We start from the raw sequence: 14,596 nt of genomic DNA, 5'->3' as shown, positions 1-14,596 counted from the left end.
GATAGATAGATAGATAGATAGATAGATAGATAGATAGATAGATAGATAGATAGATAGATAGATAGATAGGTTTCTGTAATATCTCCAATTATCCTCCAGATGGCGACACTTCAGCACATTTCCCTCCTCAGCAAACCTGCTAAAATGGCTCATGTACAATCTAAAAAAAGACCGGTGTCAATGAGTTTACAGTCATTATTTTTGTATAAATGTTAACACGACCGGCTCTGACATTTTCCACTGCTCACAATAAGGGGTGACATCCTCCCTCCCGTGAGCCACCATCAAACTGGCCTTGCTCCAAATGCTCTGCGAAAAAAATAAAAAAAATCTGACATATTCTGCCAAGTGAGTTTTTGGCCAGGTTTTTTTTTTGCATGTTGACTGAAAGATGCACCACAAGAGAAATGCAGCGATTTGACAGTAACGAGGTGGGTAATGAGTCTAAGATGGATGGTTAAATGTTAAAAAACAGAGCCGCTCGTACCCCTCGAGTTCACTCCCTCCATCATCAGAGAGGTGATTTTTTTTCCCTTGATTCATCGGGAAATCCTGCCAGTTGGACGCTCTCCCAGTCATTCCTAACTAGCCTCTCATACCCCTTCATTTCCTGAATTCCCTTTTTTTTTTTTGGTGATTTTCTACATAACATCCTCACATTGTGTAAAACTCTCTATTGCAACTCCGCAGACCTTATTATCTTTGTCATCTATATCTCTGTTGCTAAGTAACTTGCCTAAGCCTTCTGTCAGCATCTTATAGTCACACTTATGGAAAGCACGAGTGTATATTTACATTGTGTTTTTTTTTTTACAGCTGTGGTGGGAAAGGAGGGCCTGTAATTTAACAAGATCCAAGAATAGTGGTCTAGTTGGCTGGAGGCACAGATTTAAAAGAAGAAAAAAAAAGATGAAATAACAATGGGGATAATAGAATTGGAAATATGGAGGCATTATACGGCATAATGAATGATCCAACTGGCCCTCAGCTGTGCCTGTGAGCAGGGTGGATCTTTATCATCTATTACACTGAAAAGTTCATTAGCTAACAAATTGAAAATTCATGTTCAAGTGAATTTGCGCTTGATAACAGCGCAATATATCAAAGTTATGAAGTTTCTATGAGCTCTCCATCAATTCTGTCCTGCAGAGCAACAATGTGTCTTAATGAATGAAGTCTTTTTTTTGTTTTTTTTTTTGCTCTGACACGACCTACGTTTAATTACGAATAAAGAGAAACGGGTTCTTTGGGGAGTGAAGGGAGAAACCAAACGTGTGATGGGCAAAAGGAAGCAGATGTGATTTCACTGCAGAAAAATGTGGCCACTCTTGTAGGTGCCGAGTTAGTTTGCAGAACTGGAGTTTCCAGAGAGATAGTGAAAGTGGAAGAGATGGGTGTTTGTAAATGAAATAAATCTGGTGTGAGCTGCTTTGTTGGGCTTTTGTTAGAGAGTCCAGCTTCCGTAGAAAACAGCTTGGTGTCAGAATTTCCCTTGTGTCAGCATCTGTAACAGCCTTTACATGTATTAAACTGATCACATGTAAAAAATCTAAAAGTCACTACAGCTTTGGAAATAACGACTAGAACACTGAGCATCATTGTCTGCCTCTTACTTTGTAGGTTTTGCTAGAAACCAAACTGCATTTTCTTTTTATGCTTGTGATGCACAGATTTTTTTTGCTGATTCCAAGCCAGTTAGCAATCACTCTTCTCGTCATCTTGCAGTTTTCTCCTTTTTGGATTATCTGTACAGCTCGTGCACAAAATAAAGCTTTTCTTGTTGCTCTGCTGGTGTAATTTTTTGACATTTTAGTCCAATGCATCATCATAGTTTATTGCATGTATTGAATTACAATAAGACTTGTATTTGTTAAACTACTATGATACAATAAAAAGGCCTGCTGTGTAGACGTGGGAAAGAAAAAACAAGTGGTTTAAAAATGATTTCCAAAGCTGCATATGTGTCTGACAAATGTAGTGAAACATACATTACAGTATCTGAAAGGTGGATGAGGAGCAGATCTTAAAAAGGAAATGAGTAAAGTACAACCAGGATGAGACAAAATGAAATTCATGTGCTGGATCTTGCACATAAAAAAACAAAATGCCATAATATGAGAATAGATGCAGTGCATGGCAGAAAAGCAAAAGATATACGTGTGATGCATGATTGAAATAAAAGAGCAACATCACACATGGTAATATGATGGATATTGCACATGATACTAGAACTGATGTTGCACAAACTGCTGAGGAAAGTAATCTTGCAAATGATGTTGATATTATTGCTCAGAAGTATCTCAAAACTGCACTTAAGCACAGTGATTATACTTTGTTATTTACACCATTTTTAAACATTACAAATCCAGACTGTTTACTTTGTTTAAGGGAGAAAAGTTTGGATACAAGATTAAATCATGCAAAACCCAATTCATCTGCAAATAATCAATATACTGTTGAGCAGCTGATCAATGAGCGACCTTTAGGCTCTGGAGGCTCCAGCTTCAGGAAGCCCACCTTGAACGCCTCCTCCAGACCCGAGGTCCATCCAGGCCTGCTGTGAGCACCACTCAGCCCCCTGCACCTGCCGTTCAGCAGCCCGAGCGAGGCGGTCAGCAGCGGAGGCCCGGAAAGACTCGAGTGGAGCCGAACGCAGCGCTCCCTCCCTCCCCGGTCCTCCTCCTTCAGTCGTGGTGCAAGCAGCCATGTTGCCGCGAGCTTGTTCCGGTATGAGGGCAGGATCGTGCGCATAGACTGCAGCTCCTCGCCTTTCTCCCCCCTGGTCGCCCGCGACTCGCACCTCCTGACGAGAAAAGCCCACTGTGCCGATAATGGATTTTACAACTTGATGATTCCCCCTTCAGTCGGCTGGAATAAGCAGTCGGTGTACCGACAGGACGAACTGGTAGATCGCCACACTGCAGTGCAGCACTGGTGAACGACCTTATTCCAATCACGCAACACAAGGAAGAGCGCCGGTGATTTCCGTGGATTTTGAGTTTCGTGGGCTGCTCTGTGGCAGTCACCGCCGCTGCGGGCGCTGGGGGAATAGGCTAACCAGCTAGCTCTGCCTCAAAAGAAACGCTGAATTAGCTAGCTACATGGGCTAATATCGAGCAGCTAGCGCAACAAATTAATTCGTGTTTCTCACCTGCCATGTGAGCGTTTTACAAGGTGCTGCTTTTATTTTTCGGATACCCAACCCCGGATATCTCACTGGGAATATCTTGAATTGTTTTGTGTGAGTTGGGAAGGTCGAGACCTCGCCGGGAATAACTTTGGCCTGAAAGTTTGTGGACCCCGGACCTGGTTTCAACCCTGAAAGGAAACATCTCTGCCCCAAAAAGAGAAAGACAGACGACGACGTTACGTTATGAAAACGACGCTGGATAAACGTTTGTTGTAGATTTCGGCGACAGTCGGGGCTCCCTCGGACGTTAGTTAGCAGCCTCACAGGTTAGCATGTTAGCCACCTAATTGAACCTTGTCTTGTTCAATACAACCAACTTTTCTTCAAGCTAGCACAAGTAGCTAGCTGGCCAAAACGTCACAGCACCAGGCTGTTAGCTCGGCTCTAGTGTCGGTGCTGTAGCTCGCTTGCTCACCATCGACGCCGATACATGCTAATTGGGAACTGAATGTTTTCAGACCGAAGCTGAAGAAAACAGCGGCTTTTCCTGTTTTGTACTTGTTGACAAACATGGGACGTGCGGTTGCTGCTAGCTAGTTTCTAGCTAGCTGGCTAACTCGGCTAGCCGCTGATGTGGGATTCAACTTGTTGATTCACGGGTTATCTGTCGTGCTGCTAGCTGGCTAGCACTGGACATCTGTTGGAAATTTCCCTCTACCATCAGCCACACGAGTTTTAAATGCACAAGAGACACTGACGAATCGTTCTTGTTTCACAGTTCCTTTTCCCTTTTTTGCAACTCCCAAGTCTTTCAAAAATGTCAGCAAGGACCCCACTGATGCAAGTCATTGAAAATTCGGCCGGGCAGGTAAGATGAACCTCTAAAATACTTCTCCTGCATATTGTTATACATGATGTGTACCCACTGAGCTAGTTAAGTAGGAAGTTGTTATCTGCTGTGGAGAGAGGCCCTGTTTGGCCTTCTCCAGTCTCTGGTTGTCTCTGCTTTTCAGTGTCTCTGTTGTCTTTGCCACACAGCAGTGATTCACAGGCTTGCCTACGCACTCACACTGGATTTCCCACTCCTTGCAGAATAGCAGAGCAAATTTAGCTTGCTGTTTAGTCTGTGTCTTAAGGCATGTCCTCCTACTTGACTTTTTGTCACTTTGACCTGTTGCAATAGAGACAACCCTGTCAGCTGGTTCCACATGAATTTCCCAGAGCTGACACAAGTCCAGCATCCACATGTTAGTTTGATGATCTGTGATTTCACTGTAGTCCATGTGTGACCAATGTCCTTTTTCCATTGTTGAGTGTCAAAACAATACAGTAGTGTTGGAAAATCCTGTTGTTTATGGGAAAGAAGAGAGCTTAAGGAGGTTTTATTCAATTTCTATTTAGATTGACTCTCTTCTGTCCTATTTTTCAGAAGGAAAAAGTCCATGTAATGTTTGTGCTGGGCTGTTTTTACACCATAACTTTGAATATTTACTAAAGTGCCGCTGTTGTGTAGCAAATAAAGCATGGGTGAGCTTTCTGAGTATGTGGTTGAAATGTAAATTTGTAAGACAGAAAACACATCATTCACTGATTGATGAATAAATTGTACTCAAAGGGGTCAAAGCACTTGTGAAACACTTGTATTTAATGTCACAAGTAGGCCTATTGTTGAAATAAGCTCCCAGATGTTTAACTAGAGCTGCCATTTTTTTGGATTTGATTCAGGTGCAGGGATAAATTAAGATATTCTAGCAGCACACAACTATTACACATCCTCCTCTAACCTACAACAAGGCTGCTGACCCCAATCTGTGCGTCAAATGGCTCCGAAACGCACGATAAATCTCAGTTCATCAACTGCAAAGCGCTAATTACAGCTCTTGAGATTGTGCGATTTTGATTTCAAGGGCCTTGATTAAGGCAACACTTTTGAGTAATGTGTTTAAAAGCCAAAGAAACCCCTTTGGCTGCGCCGCAAATCCATACAAGAAGGCTGGAACAAAGCCCCTGCTTCCAAGACTACAGTATCAGCCTTAATCTTGTAGACAGTTTTATCTTGTTATTATGAAAATGCCACACGCGCTCACATGAAAGCCATTATAGTTTCCAGAAAAGACCATGACTTGCATTACGAGGACAGCTGTTGACAAGCATTACTTGGTATTTGTCCCTACAAATGAAAAATCTCTCATGAGCGTTGGATGGAAAAAAAATGTGTGTGTCGACAGTGTAGCCAGTGGATAATCGTCAGCATGTGTCGAGCTAAACCCGGTTCTATATTTGTGTTCCTCGGGTGTCTGTAGGTAGGTGAATGCAGCCGAGGTGAGGATTTGGCGTGATGGATTGTGTTGGGGAGTAGCTTTGTTGAGCACAAACATAGCAAAAACATTTGATTAAACCCTTTTGTGAGACTGACTTAATACCATCGGTTTGTCAGTGCCGAGCTATACCATGATAAATACGGGGAGTGTGACTAACTGGTTCTTGTTTTCAGTCCTGTCACAAGAGCTGCACCCTCTATCAAAGTTGGCTACTTTAAACATTGAAAGCCCAACCCAGGTGTGCGTGACAGGTGTGCAGCCAACCAGACCGCAGACCTGCTCCTCGCAGCCAATAGGAAAACGCCTCCCGTTGGTGGCGGCACAAAGGTTCAAAGATTACGTGTGTCTTTGTTTCTCATAAAAATAAAGCGCTGACAGAAGTTCTGTGTTGATACCACGATCGCACTTCATGTGTTTGTGCTGCTCGATCGACGCTCCAGGTCACCGCTTCAAAAAGAGGGAAAACAGATCGACACCGGTGTGTTGGTGTAGGCAAGAGTCAGAGTGACACAAGCATATTCGTACATGGCTACACCCTTATGGGAACAGAGGTCAGGAGTGATACAGTCGATTATATAAGCCGCCTTATCCACTGGCGTACACACAGACGGGGCATCTCCATTTCCAGTGGGGTTTTTAAAGTTGATGTCATAGTTAAAGTTAGGTGCTTCTTGAACACACTGGCGCAACACAAAGTTGTACAAACAAATGAGTGTTAACCTTCAGTGTCGGCAAACTTCCTCCCTGAATTCAATGAGACAACTGTGCGGGATTCTGCAGAGGACCTTGGCAAGTCCATAAAAAAACATTTTAGACCAGGCTCTACTTCATCCACACGACAATGCAATAATATTCTTAGAAAAATTCTTTAAGTCGTGCATAGCTGGGGAAATACCTCGTGGCGTGCCACAAGCCAAGATTGAAAGGAGCTACGCTGCTGCATATGAGTATAAAACCAACCTGCAGTGTGTTCATGATTAATGGCAACTGGAGCTAAACTTCTGTGCATGCTGTGTTTGTGTAACCTTTAGCAGCACCTTGTGTTGTCTCAGTGTAAGCTATTGTTGGTCTGAATGGGTTCGTACTCATCCTACGGCACCCGGTGAGGATTTAGGGGGTGGAAGGAAAAAAAAAAAAAAGTTTGGGGGTCAAAGCACATTCTCGACTGGGTTTGTAGGCAAAAGGTCACGGATGGATACTCCCATACAAACACAGTCTGTTTTAACGGCCGTGTATATGAAGCCCTTTGGTGTCGGGTCTCAAGATACGGGACAAAATGGCACCGGACATGAGGACGGACTGAGCGTCGACGTGACTCTCTGTTCCCGTCAAGTGTATATTTTGATCCGTGAAAGCAGTTCGTTCAACCCTCTTCTTTCTCTGCTTCCTTGCAACAGAAAAGTTGATTTTTAATATTTTACTTTGAGTCTTAAGTGTGACTTACTTCACTTGACAGTTTTTCAAACCCTTTTTACACACGACTGCCAACGAAGCTGCGAGTTAATGGTTTATTAAAGTCTGTGGGGGGGTTGTAGGGTAAAAGTTACTGACAAAAGGCAGCCCTGCCATCCAGGCTCCATGAGCAGTTGCTGGGCACATATCAGAAGAGAGCTGTCAAATGTAGAGAAGTGACTTATGACATCTATCTGACGGTGTGAAATGTCAGATATGTTGAGTGGCTTTGATCGGTCATGTTCCCATGTTATGCAAGGCTTCGTGCGGCCTGCTAGTTTGAGGAACTTATTTGAATGTGACGCTCATTATCAGTGTGCCGCCAGTTCAAGAACAAATACCTGGAGTTTATACATGATACAGAGATAAAGCTTGTTTTTCTAAATACAAAGCCGAATGTCTCTATCAAAATATTGCAGCATATTGGTTTAAATTTGGATTCTGCTTCTTGTACCTTGTTATACACGTCAACTGTCAACAGGTTTGTTGCTGCTGCTAATCCACTTCCCTAGACATGATCACTTGGTTTCCTGTTGTACAGCGGGCCTCCTTTATTCACTGAGCCACGTCTTCTGCCAACACCAATGCAGCTAGAAATACTGGTCTGCCTCTTCAATTGTTATTTCATCCTCCATGTCATTGTTTTGGTAGTTACACACTGGCTGTGTAAGCTGGATCCACCCCACATTGAGGTGTGATACAACTGAGCCATTAATTTGTCCGAGTGAGACGTTTCCTCATCGTAGAAGCCATGTTGAGAAATTGCAAAGCTTACTAAACTGCATTTAGGAAGATACTTTAAAGTTTACACTAGGTTTACTCGAGCTGTTTTTAATAGAAGACTCTCCATTCACAAAGTAAACAAAACAAGGAACAAGGAAGTAAAGCATGCAGGATGGCCCGATTGATGACCCAAAAGGCATTTGCAAATAAAAACGCCCGCCCAGGTTGATAACGAAACAATGATGATGGCGCACCTTCTGCTCTGAACCAATGCTGTTCATTTGGGGAAAAATAAAACAAAAACAAATGCGCGATCCCCCTCCCATCAGCCCAAAACCTCATCAGGAATTAGCTCAGGTCCATCCCACCCCTTCACCCTCTCCCTACACACTTTAGTGAAAATGTAAACAAATAAAGTTATTGTCAGTGATCTAGACAGTAGCAGCTTGTTTGAATGACTACAAATAATTGTAAATACACATTTTGCCATCGGCAGAAAACAGAGTTAGCACTTTGCTTTGACTACACTACATGTGGACACGTGTCTAGCTCAGCAAACACAGGCAGGAATAAGTGTGTAGCAAATATAAATATGCTTCTCAATATAAAAAAAATGAAAGTTGGAAGATATCCTATAATAAAAAAAGTCACTTCATTTTTTTAAAATCAATTTTATTGCACTGGCTTGTTTCACCTAAACATCCTGCAAGTATGAAGCAAAATACTTTGAATTTAGGTAGTTTTTGTATTCAAATGAATTAAGTGATTTAACCTGCAAGCGTCTTTTTTTTTTAAAAAAAGATGTAAAACATATTATTTAATGAATTTTATTTCATCCCAATATGGTTTTACGTGCTCCTAAATTCTCCAACTTATGAACACATGCGCTCCTTTGCAAAAAAGGGAAGCATAAAGCCCTTAAAAACTCCCTTACTTACCTGGGCCCAGATGTATCAACCATGCAAAGGCACAAAAACAATATGCTGCCATTTCAAGAACATGCACACCTTATGCATATTCCAGCCCAGGGAGACATGTGGATTTAAAAGCTGGCTGTGGGTGATATGAAGTAGATATTAAACATAAGGTGAGAAGTATAAGTTTCAAATTTGACATTGTTAGTTTAGGGCTTTTTTTCCCCATATTTCCATTGTGTTGTGTTTTTAATCTCCAAAGCAATCTTTGAAATTTAAACCACAGGTGCATTTGTACAGGCTTGTGTTGATGCATATTTCCATGTTTGTGTGCACGATGTTGTAGTCGTTTGTGTCACAATGCGTCATTTGCATAAGGTTGAAGTCGAGGCTAGTTTATGCAAAAGAGTGACGTCTGGTTGCCACTTGACATTTCAAAAAAAACTTTTAAACCAACTGTTGTTCATATAAAATGCAGACAGTTTCAGCGACTACGTGGCTTTTATGTCACCTCAGATGTTTTCAGAGAGTGCAGGAGGGTGACGTCTGTGTTGGATTCCAGTTGTAGAGCACCTGTCAACCATCTATCGTCAGACGTTCTAGTTTTATGCCCATCAAGTGTCCAGTGTTGCGAAGCAGCATAACCCCTCACGCATGCAACCCATAGTGCACTCATAGGGTGAAAATAAATAGCATGGAATTAAAATCAAAGTCTCTGCTTTTGTCTTATTGATTTGTTTTGATCTCAAATTCTCAAGTGGCAGTTTTACACTTTTAGAAGACACTGTATTTCTTGTGCGGGTGCATTGTTCGAGCAAAACGGGGTGCCCACTCCAATCAGCGTCACTCAATTGCATTGCCAGTGGTCAAAATCTCAAGGGTGTCTTTACAGTTTTAACTGCGTCGTAGCGAGTTAACATTAGATAAAATTACAAGGCATAAAACAGTCCCATGATTACGTGGGAACAGGAAGAAATGCATTGTGACCCGGCAGGCATTTACTGCATGCGAAGCAGAGAAAGCATGGCAGGAGCTGTAAAGATGAAATTGTTATTGTTGTCTACTCCTCATCAAATTCTAATGCAGTAATTGTCAGTACTTGCTGTGCTGCTATCAGATGTGCTTAATTTTTTATCAGCTAAGTTAGGAGGCATACCTTTTTGCTTTTTACAGGGTTGAAGTAGACAACACTAAAGACATTTTAGTGTAATTTTAATTCATTTTCATATTTTCTAAGTATTTTAGGGCAGCAGCTGTCACTATCTTTTTGCACAGTTACCACGGTAACAGGTGTCAGTCTTATTTTGCGTCCATCATTCGTGGAAAAGGCCCCGAAAGTAACTTAAAATGTACATCCACATCCACAGCGCTTGGTAGTGTTATATCACCGTGCTTTTCTCATAAATGTCAGCCTTCTTCTAGCATTTTCGTAGTTTGTCTCAGCCGTTTTGTTGCTGCTTCTTGTCCAATTCTCAGTGGACTGTAGATGAATTTAGTCCATAAGATATTTATGGTGATGGAGGAAACTGTTCTGCTAAGCAAGAGGCTACAGGCTATGTATTTGACTTGAAGGAAGCTTGCAGGTCCTTACGTAAGACTTTGCATTACAAAACTTAACAGTCCGTTTGTTTGCTGTTGATATTATTATTTCTATACGTGCATTGATGAAAAATGTAATACATTTGTTTGTAGTTGTTCTTTAAATGTTATTCTGTGTGAAAAAGAGGTGATCAGTGATAGTTTTTTGTTGTGAACACTGGACCACTACGATTTTTGTGTTATAAAAATAGAGAGGAGTCAAATAAAAGGGCAAAGAGAGAGATAGGTGTGACATGCTGCAAAGGTTTCACCTCAACCAGGAATCGACTCGTGCACCATAACCATGAGGCCACCTGACACTTCAATTTCTAATTAATTTTTGTTTTTTCTTTCAATTTACTTTCATTTTTTTAAATGCCGATTTCAATTCATGGCCCTAACGCGTGGCAGGTTTCGAGGGTGGCGAGTGAGAACGTGGAGTAGCTCCTGTGCCACCTGTACGCTGGCACGGCAGCCCAGTCATCCATCTCTAAATTTATTTTCAGTTGTATTTCAGTTTGACCTTTGTAACCTGCACCAGCACCAAAACAGCGAGGCTTGCAGATTTTAAAACGCTATCAAGCACCGCAGCAACAAAGACAAAGCAAACACAGTGTTGGATATATGAGTAAAGCTCAGCACAGTTTGATGTATTTCACCTGACACCTTGGGAGTGTAAAAGAAAGACAGAGTCTCCCAGCAAGCCGGTGAGCTGGAAATTCAATATAGATGAGAAAGAAGCAGTGAATGTGTGAGTGTATTGATACAGGTATGTCGGTGAAGACGTGTTTTAATATTCCAGTGCTCACCTTTTTTGCTTGTATTCATTCATGGTCTGGAATGAGTCATGTACGCAATCTATAACACATATGCGCACACACACACACACACACAGACACATAGACGTTGCTGTTACGCCCAGGAAACCATAAATTATGCCTCTCTCCTTACCAGACCCGTCACTAGGCAGATGAACAGAAAGACAAAGCTAGCCAGGGCCCTAGCAACAGAGAACCTGCTTCAAACACACACACACACAAGCAGTCCCTCGTTTTTCCCCCTCACACGCAGATATTTGCACTTAATTGTAAATTGGATTGGAATTACATTTTCAGTCATTTATACACGGAGGTCCAGTGGACACAGAAATGTAGGACAAGCAGGTGCTGCCAAAGCCTTCAACCGCCAGTGAAATTCAGTGCTTTGTGTGCGTCAGATTATGTCTGAGGGAGCAGGAGAAAACAGGCCTTTCCAGTTGAGCCGAGCGGTAGGTGTGGCAGCTAACTGTTGACCTGCGATTTGAAGGGCTTGACGTCATCCAGGTGAAGGCGTGTGGATTTCTGTCACGGCTGCTGCGATGTTCTTCTCTCGCTCGGTTCAGTCATTCAATCCGCCGTCAATACTTGGATTTCTTCCTGTGATCTAATGTGCATGTTTTGATGTGCAGGAAAGGTTAAATGAATACTTGAGAAACTAATTACACTGTGGCCTTGCTTGTCACCACATGCAGGAAAAGACATCATGTACAAGAACAAATGTACAATTAAGGATAAAACTGTATTGATCATTATCTGAAGGCACGATTTAAATGTCAATGTACAAAAATGCTTCTCTTTTTTTCCTTTTCATTTTATTTATTGCAGCCACAGTATCATAAAGACAAAAAATTGGATAAATACATTTTTAAAAAAAGTGCACAGTTGGTGGTAAACATTCAAGCTGCCATTGTTTGTGCACCTGCAGTTGCACTCAAGTAGCAGTGCTCCTTATTAGCCAAAATATATTTCCCATCGCTGAGACAGTCTGTGTCAGTTTTTTATTGTGATTATCAAACACTTCAACTTGACTTCAATCTTAAAAAAAAAGATTTTTGTAGCACTAAAAGTTGACTAGCTTCCTTCTGTACTGCATACTGTGTCTGTTTACAACTCAAGGAAGGAAACTTTGTGATTTCTGCTTCGTCACAGTGAGTCCGAATACAGTAAAATGAGATTATTTGGATTCAAATCATGTTGTGAGCAAGCCGCCATGATCCGACTCATGATTTCCCATGTTTGATAAATGGAGTGGACTCTCAAAAGACATTACAGTCTTTGTACTTGAACCTAATTGCTTAATTAAATGTATCTTCAAAGAAAAACTGGGCTTGGTTATCTAAAAAATGCAACTAGTCAGTATTAGTGGCATCCTCCATCTAATGTTTTGTTGTTTTTCGTTTCCATACTCAAATGCCTAAAAGCGTTGATTTCTCCAACAAATGCGTCATTCATTTACTGTCAAACAGCTCATCCAGGGTCCCCACTAGAGCTGAACAATTAATTTATTTCAAATCAACGCTGCAATTAGTAAACCGCAAAGGTTGCAATTAAGAATGTGTGAGGTCTGGCTAACGAGGCTAATGCTATTATTCCATTTTATTTAATTTGCCTAGATTGGAACTTTCAGGGGTCGTTTATGCATGCCTGTTGATCAATATGTGCCACCTGGTGCAGGCATGAGCGATTCGACAGACGTAACCCCAGTCTCATTATTTAATAGCCACACCTCGTACATTATGCAGCACGGCCGACCCAGGGTTCAAACCGTCGTGTCAGTGGTTTTACAAATTCATGCTGTCCTCATTGTGACAGTCACTACTCCATCACAAGTTTTTAATCTGCTACACAGTGAATGATGAGCTTAAATTTGACTTCAGAAAGATTTTATATCACAAATTGCATTGTAATTTAATATTTTCCACAAATGTTTTAGCCCTATTCCCACAGAAAGTTGTTTACCCAATGGGATAAGCCACTCAGTTCCTGGCAAAGCTCAACCGCTTAAGTCAGTACATGACAACCTAAAGGAGGAATATCCAAACTCTTTGGAAGTGGCACCTCTGCTCTTCTTCATGAACGCATATAAAGTTGTTATGGTGCGAGCGAGGCAGCTGGGGTGAGGTGAAAACCTGTATTTCATCTATCCATACATGTGTCCATCAGCTTTTCAGAGCAGCCACCCTGCGAAAGCTCCACAGACCTGTTTACTGTGGTGGCTCACATGCACCGCTCACACCCACAGAGTTGCATAGCAGCAGCAGAACGAGGGCACACAAGGAAGTGCTATGCTGTGTGTCCCAACTGTGACAGCAACAGAGCAAACACAAGCTCTGAATTGATTTGACATGCACACACACACACTCACAAATATACACATACACATACCTAGGGAGTTAAGGTAATCCAGTTCAAGAGAACACACACACACACACACACAACCCTACATTCGCAGCAAACTGAGACCCAGCGTGACACCACCTTGCTAAAGTAAGGGGCCCCTCACAAATTTACTTGGCCTCATGTGTGGTAGCCAGTTTGTTTGACTAGTATGAACGTACTAGCTGTGCTTCACACTAGATATTGCTCTGAATAGTTTTAGAAGAGGTGACAAAGGAAAAAAGATTGTGCAGGCACTATTATTTGAAGACTTTTTGGCCTGCATTGGTGTCAGACTAGAGCGAGTACACCTGGAAGCACACGTCATTGCTTCATGTGTCTATGATTACAGGTGACAGTACAGCAGTTGAGGATGGATTGGGTTTAGAGTCTACTGGTGTTATTTTTGGGACAGTGGATTGCAGGCTTGAAAACGTTCAGTCAAAAATGCCTCTCACTACAACTCCTACCATTTTACATCTCGGATTGATGACTGAAACACAGACATGATGAAATGATGTTTGGCTTTCCGGCTACAGATAGTTGTAGTCACAGACTTGTATGTTGCTTCAAAGTTATAAACGCCAAAATTATTCAAGTTGAACAGTTTTGTTTTTCCTTAGCTTTTGTACATTTAAAAAACTTCACCTGAGCTCTGGGGAAATTGTTTCTCTCTCAAACTAACTCTTGCATACTACATGTTCGTGACTGTATCGTAAATTGTGTTTGATCGTAAAAAAAAAAAAAGTGACTAACTTCTTGCTTTTGCCTTGGGTTACACATTTAAAAAAACACTAAGGCAAAAGTCTTTCGATGTGAAAATGTTCGAGCGGCAACTCCAACCAGGTTACAACTTGTATTATTGTCATATCTGTTATTGAAACTCAAACATGATGACTTATTGTTTGGCTTTCCAGTGAAAGACAGTTGTAGTCATAGGCGTGTTATACATGTACAAATTAGTTCAGTTTAGCTTTATTTTTTTACTTTTTGAGTCCAAAAACCTGCAAATTGTTTCTCTCTTTAACTAAGGCAATGCACATATTCTGATTTTTGCTTTATGTACTATATGTGTGTGACTATGGGTTACAAAGTGCCTAATATTGCTTTTATATCCATCCTTTTCCGAAAATATATTTATGCAACGCTCCACATGTCCGTCCTGTTTAACTGGCTTTCTATTATGCGTTGAATCAGAACCGCCAAACAGGTGCAGTAGCATTTCTCAGGGGCATTCGGTAGCCTTTTAACCGTCCTTTTAATTTCCCCTTCATTAGAGTGATT

General features: G+C 41.6%; 1 protein-coding gene across 9 annotated transcripts in view; it reads left to right on the top strand.

The window, feature by feature from the left end:
* The first annotated feature begins 2,721 nt into the window (after positions 1-2,721).
* Positions 2,722-14,596, top strand: part of mark2b (MAP/microtubule affinity-regulating kinase 2b) — a 52,334-nt gene continuing 40,459 nt past the window's right edge. For all 9 annotated transcript variants that reach the window (XM_008286870.1, XM_008286875.1, XM_008286873.1 and 6 more), the window contains exon 1: positions 2,722-3,998. In XM_008286870.1, coding sequence (XP_008285092.1) covers positions 3,948-3,998 — 51 coding nt within the window. In that variant the 5' untranslated portion in view covers positions 2,722-3,947. The remainder of the gene's footprint in view (positions 3,999-14,596) is intronic.

The sequence above is a fragment of the Stegastes partitus genome, unplaced genomic scaffold (genome assembly GCF_000690725.1).
Source record: "Stegastes partitus isolate 25-593 unplaced genomic scaffold, Stegastes_partitus-1.0.2 Scaffold474, whole genome shotgun sequence".
Classification (NCBI taxonomy): domain Eukaryota; kingdom Metazoa; phylum Chordata; class Actinopteri; family Pomacentridae; genus Stegastes; species Stegastes partitus.
The sequence above is the reverse complement of the archived record's forward strand: the minus strand, read 5'-3'. Positions and strand labels throughout refer to the sequence as shown.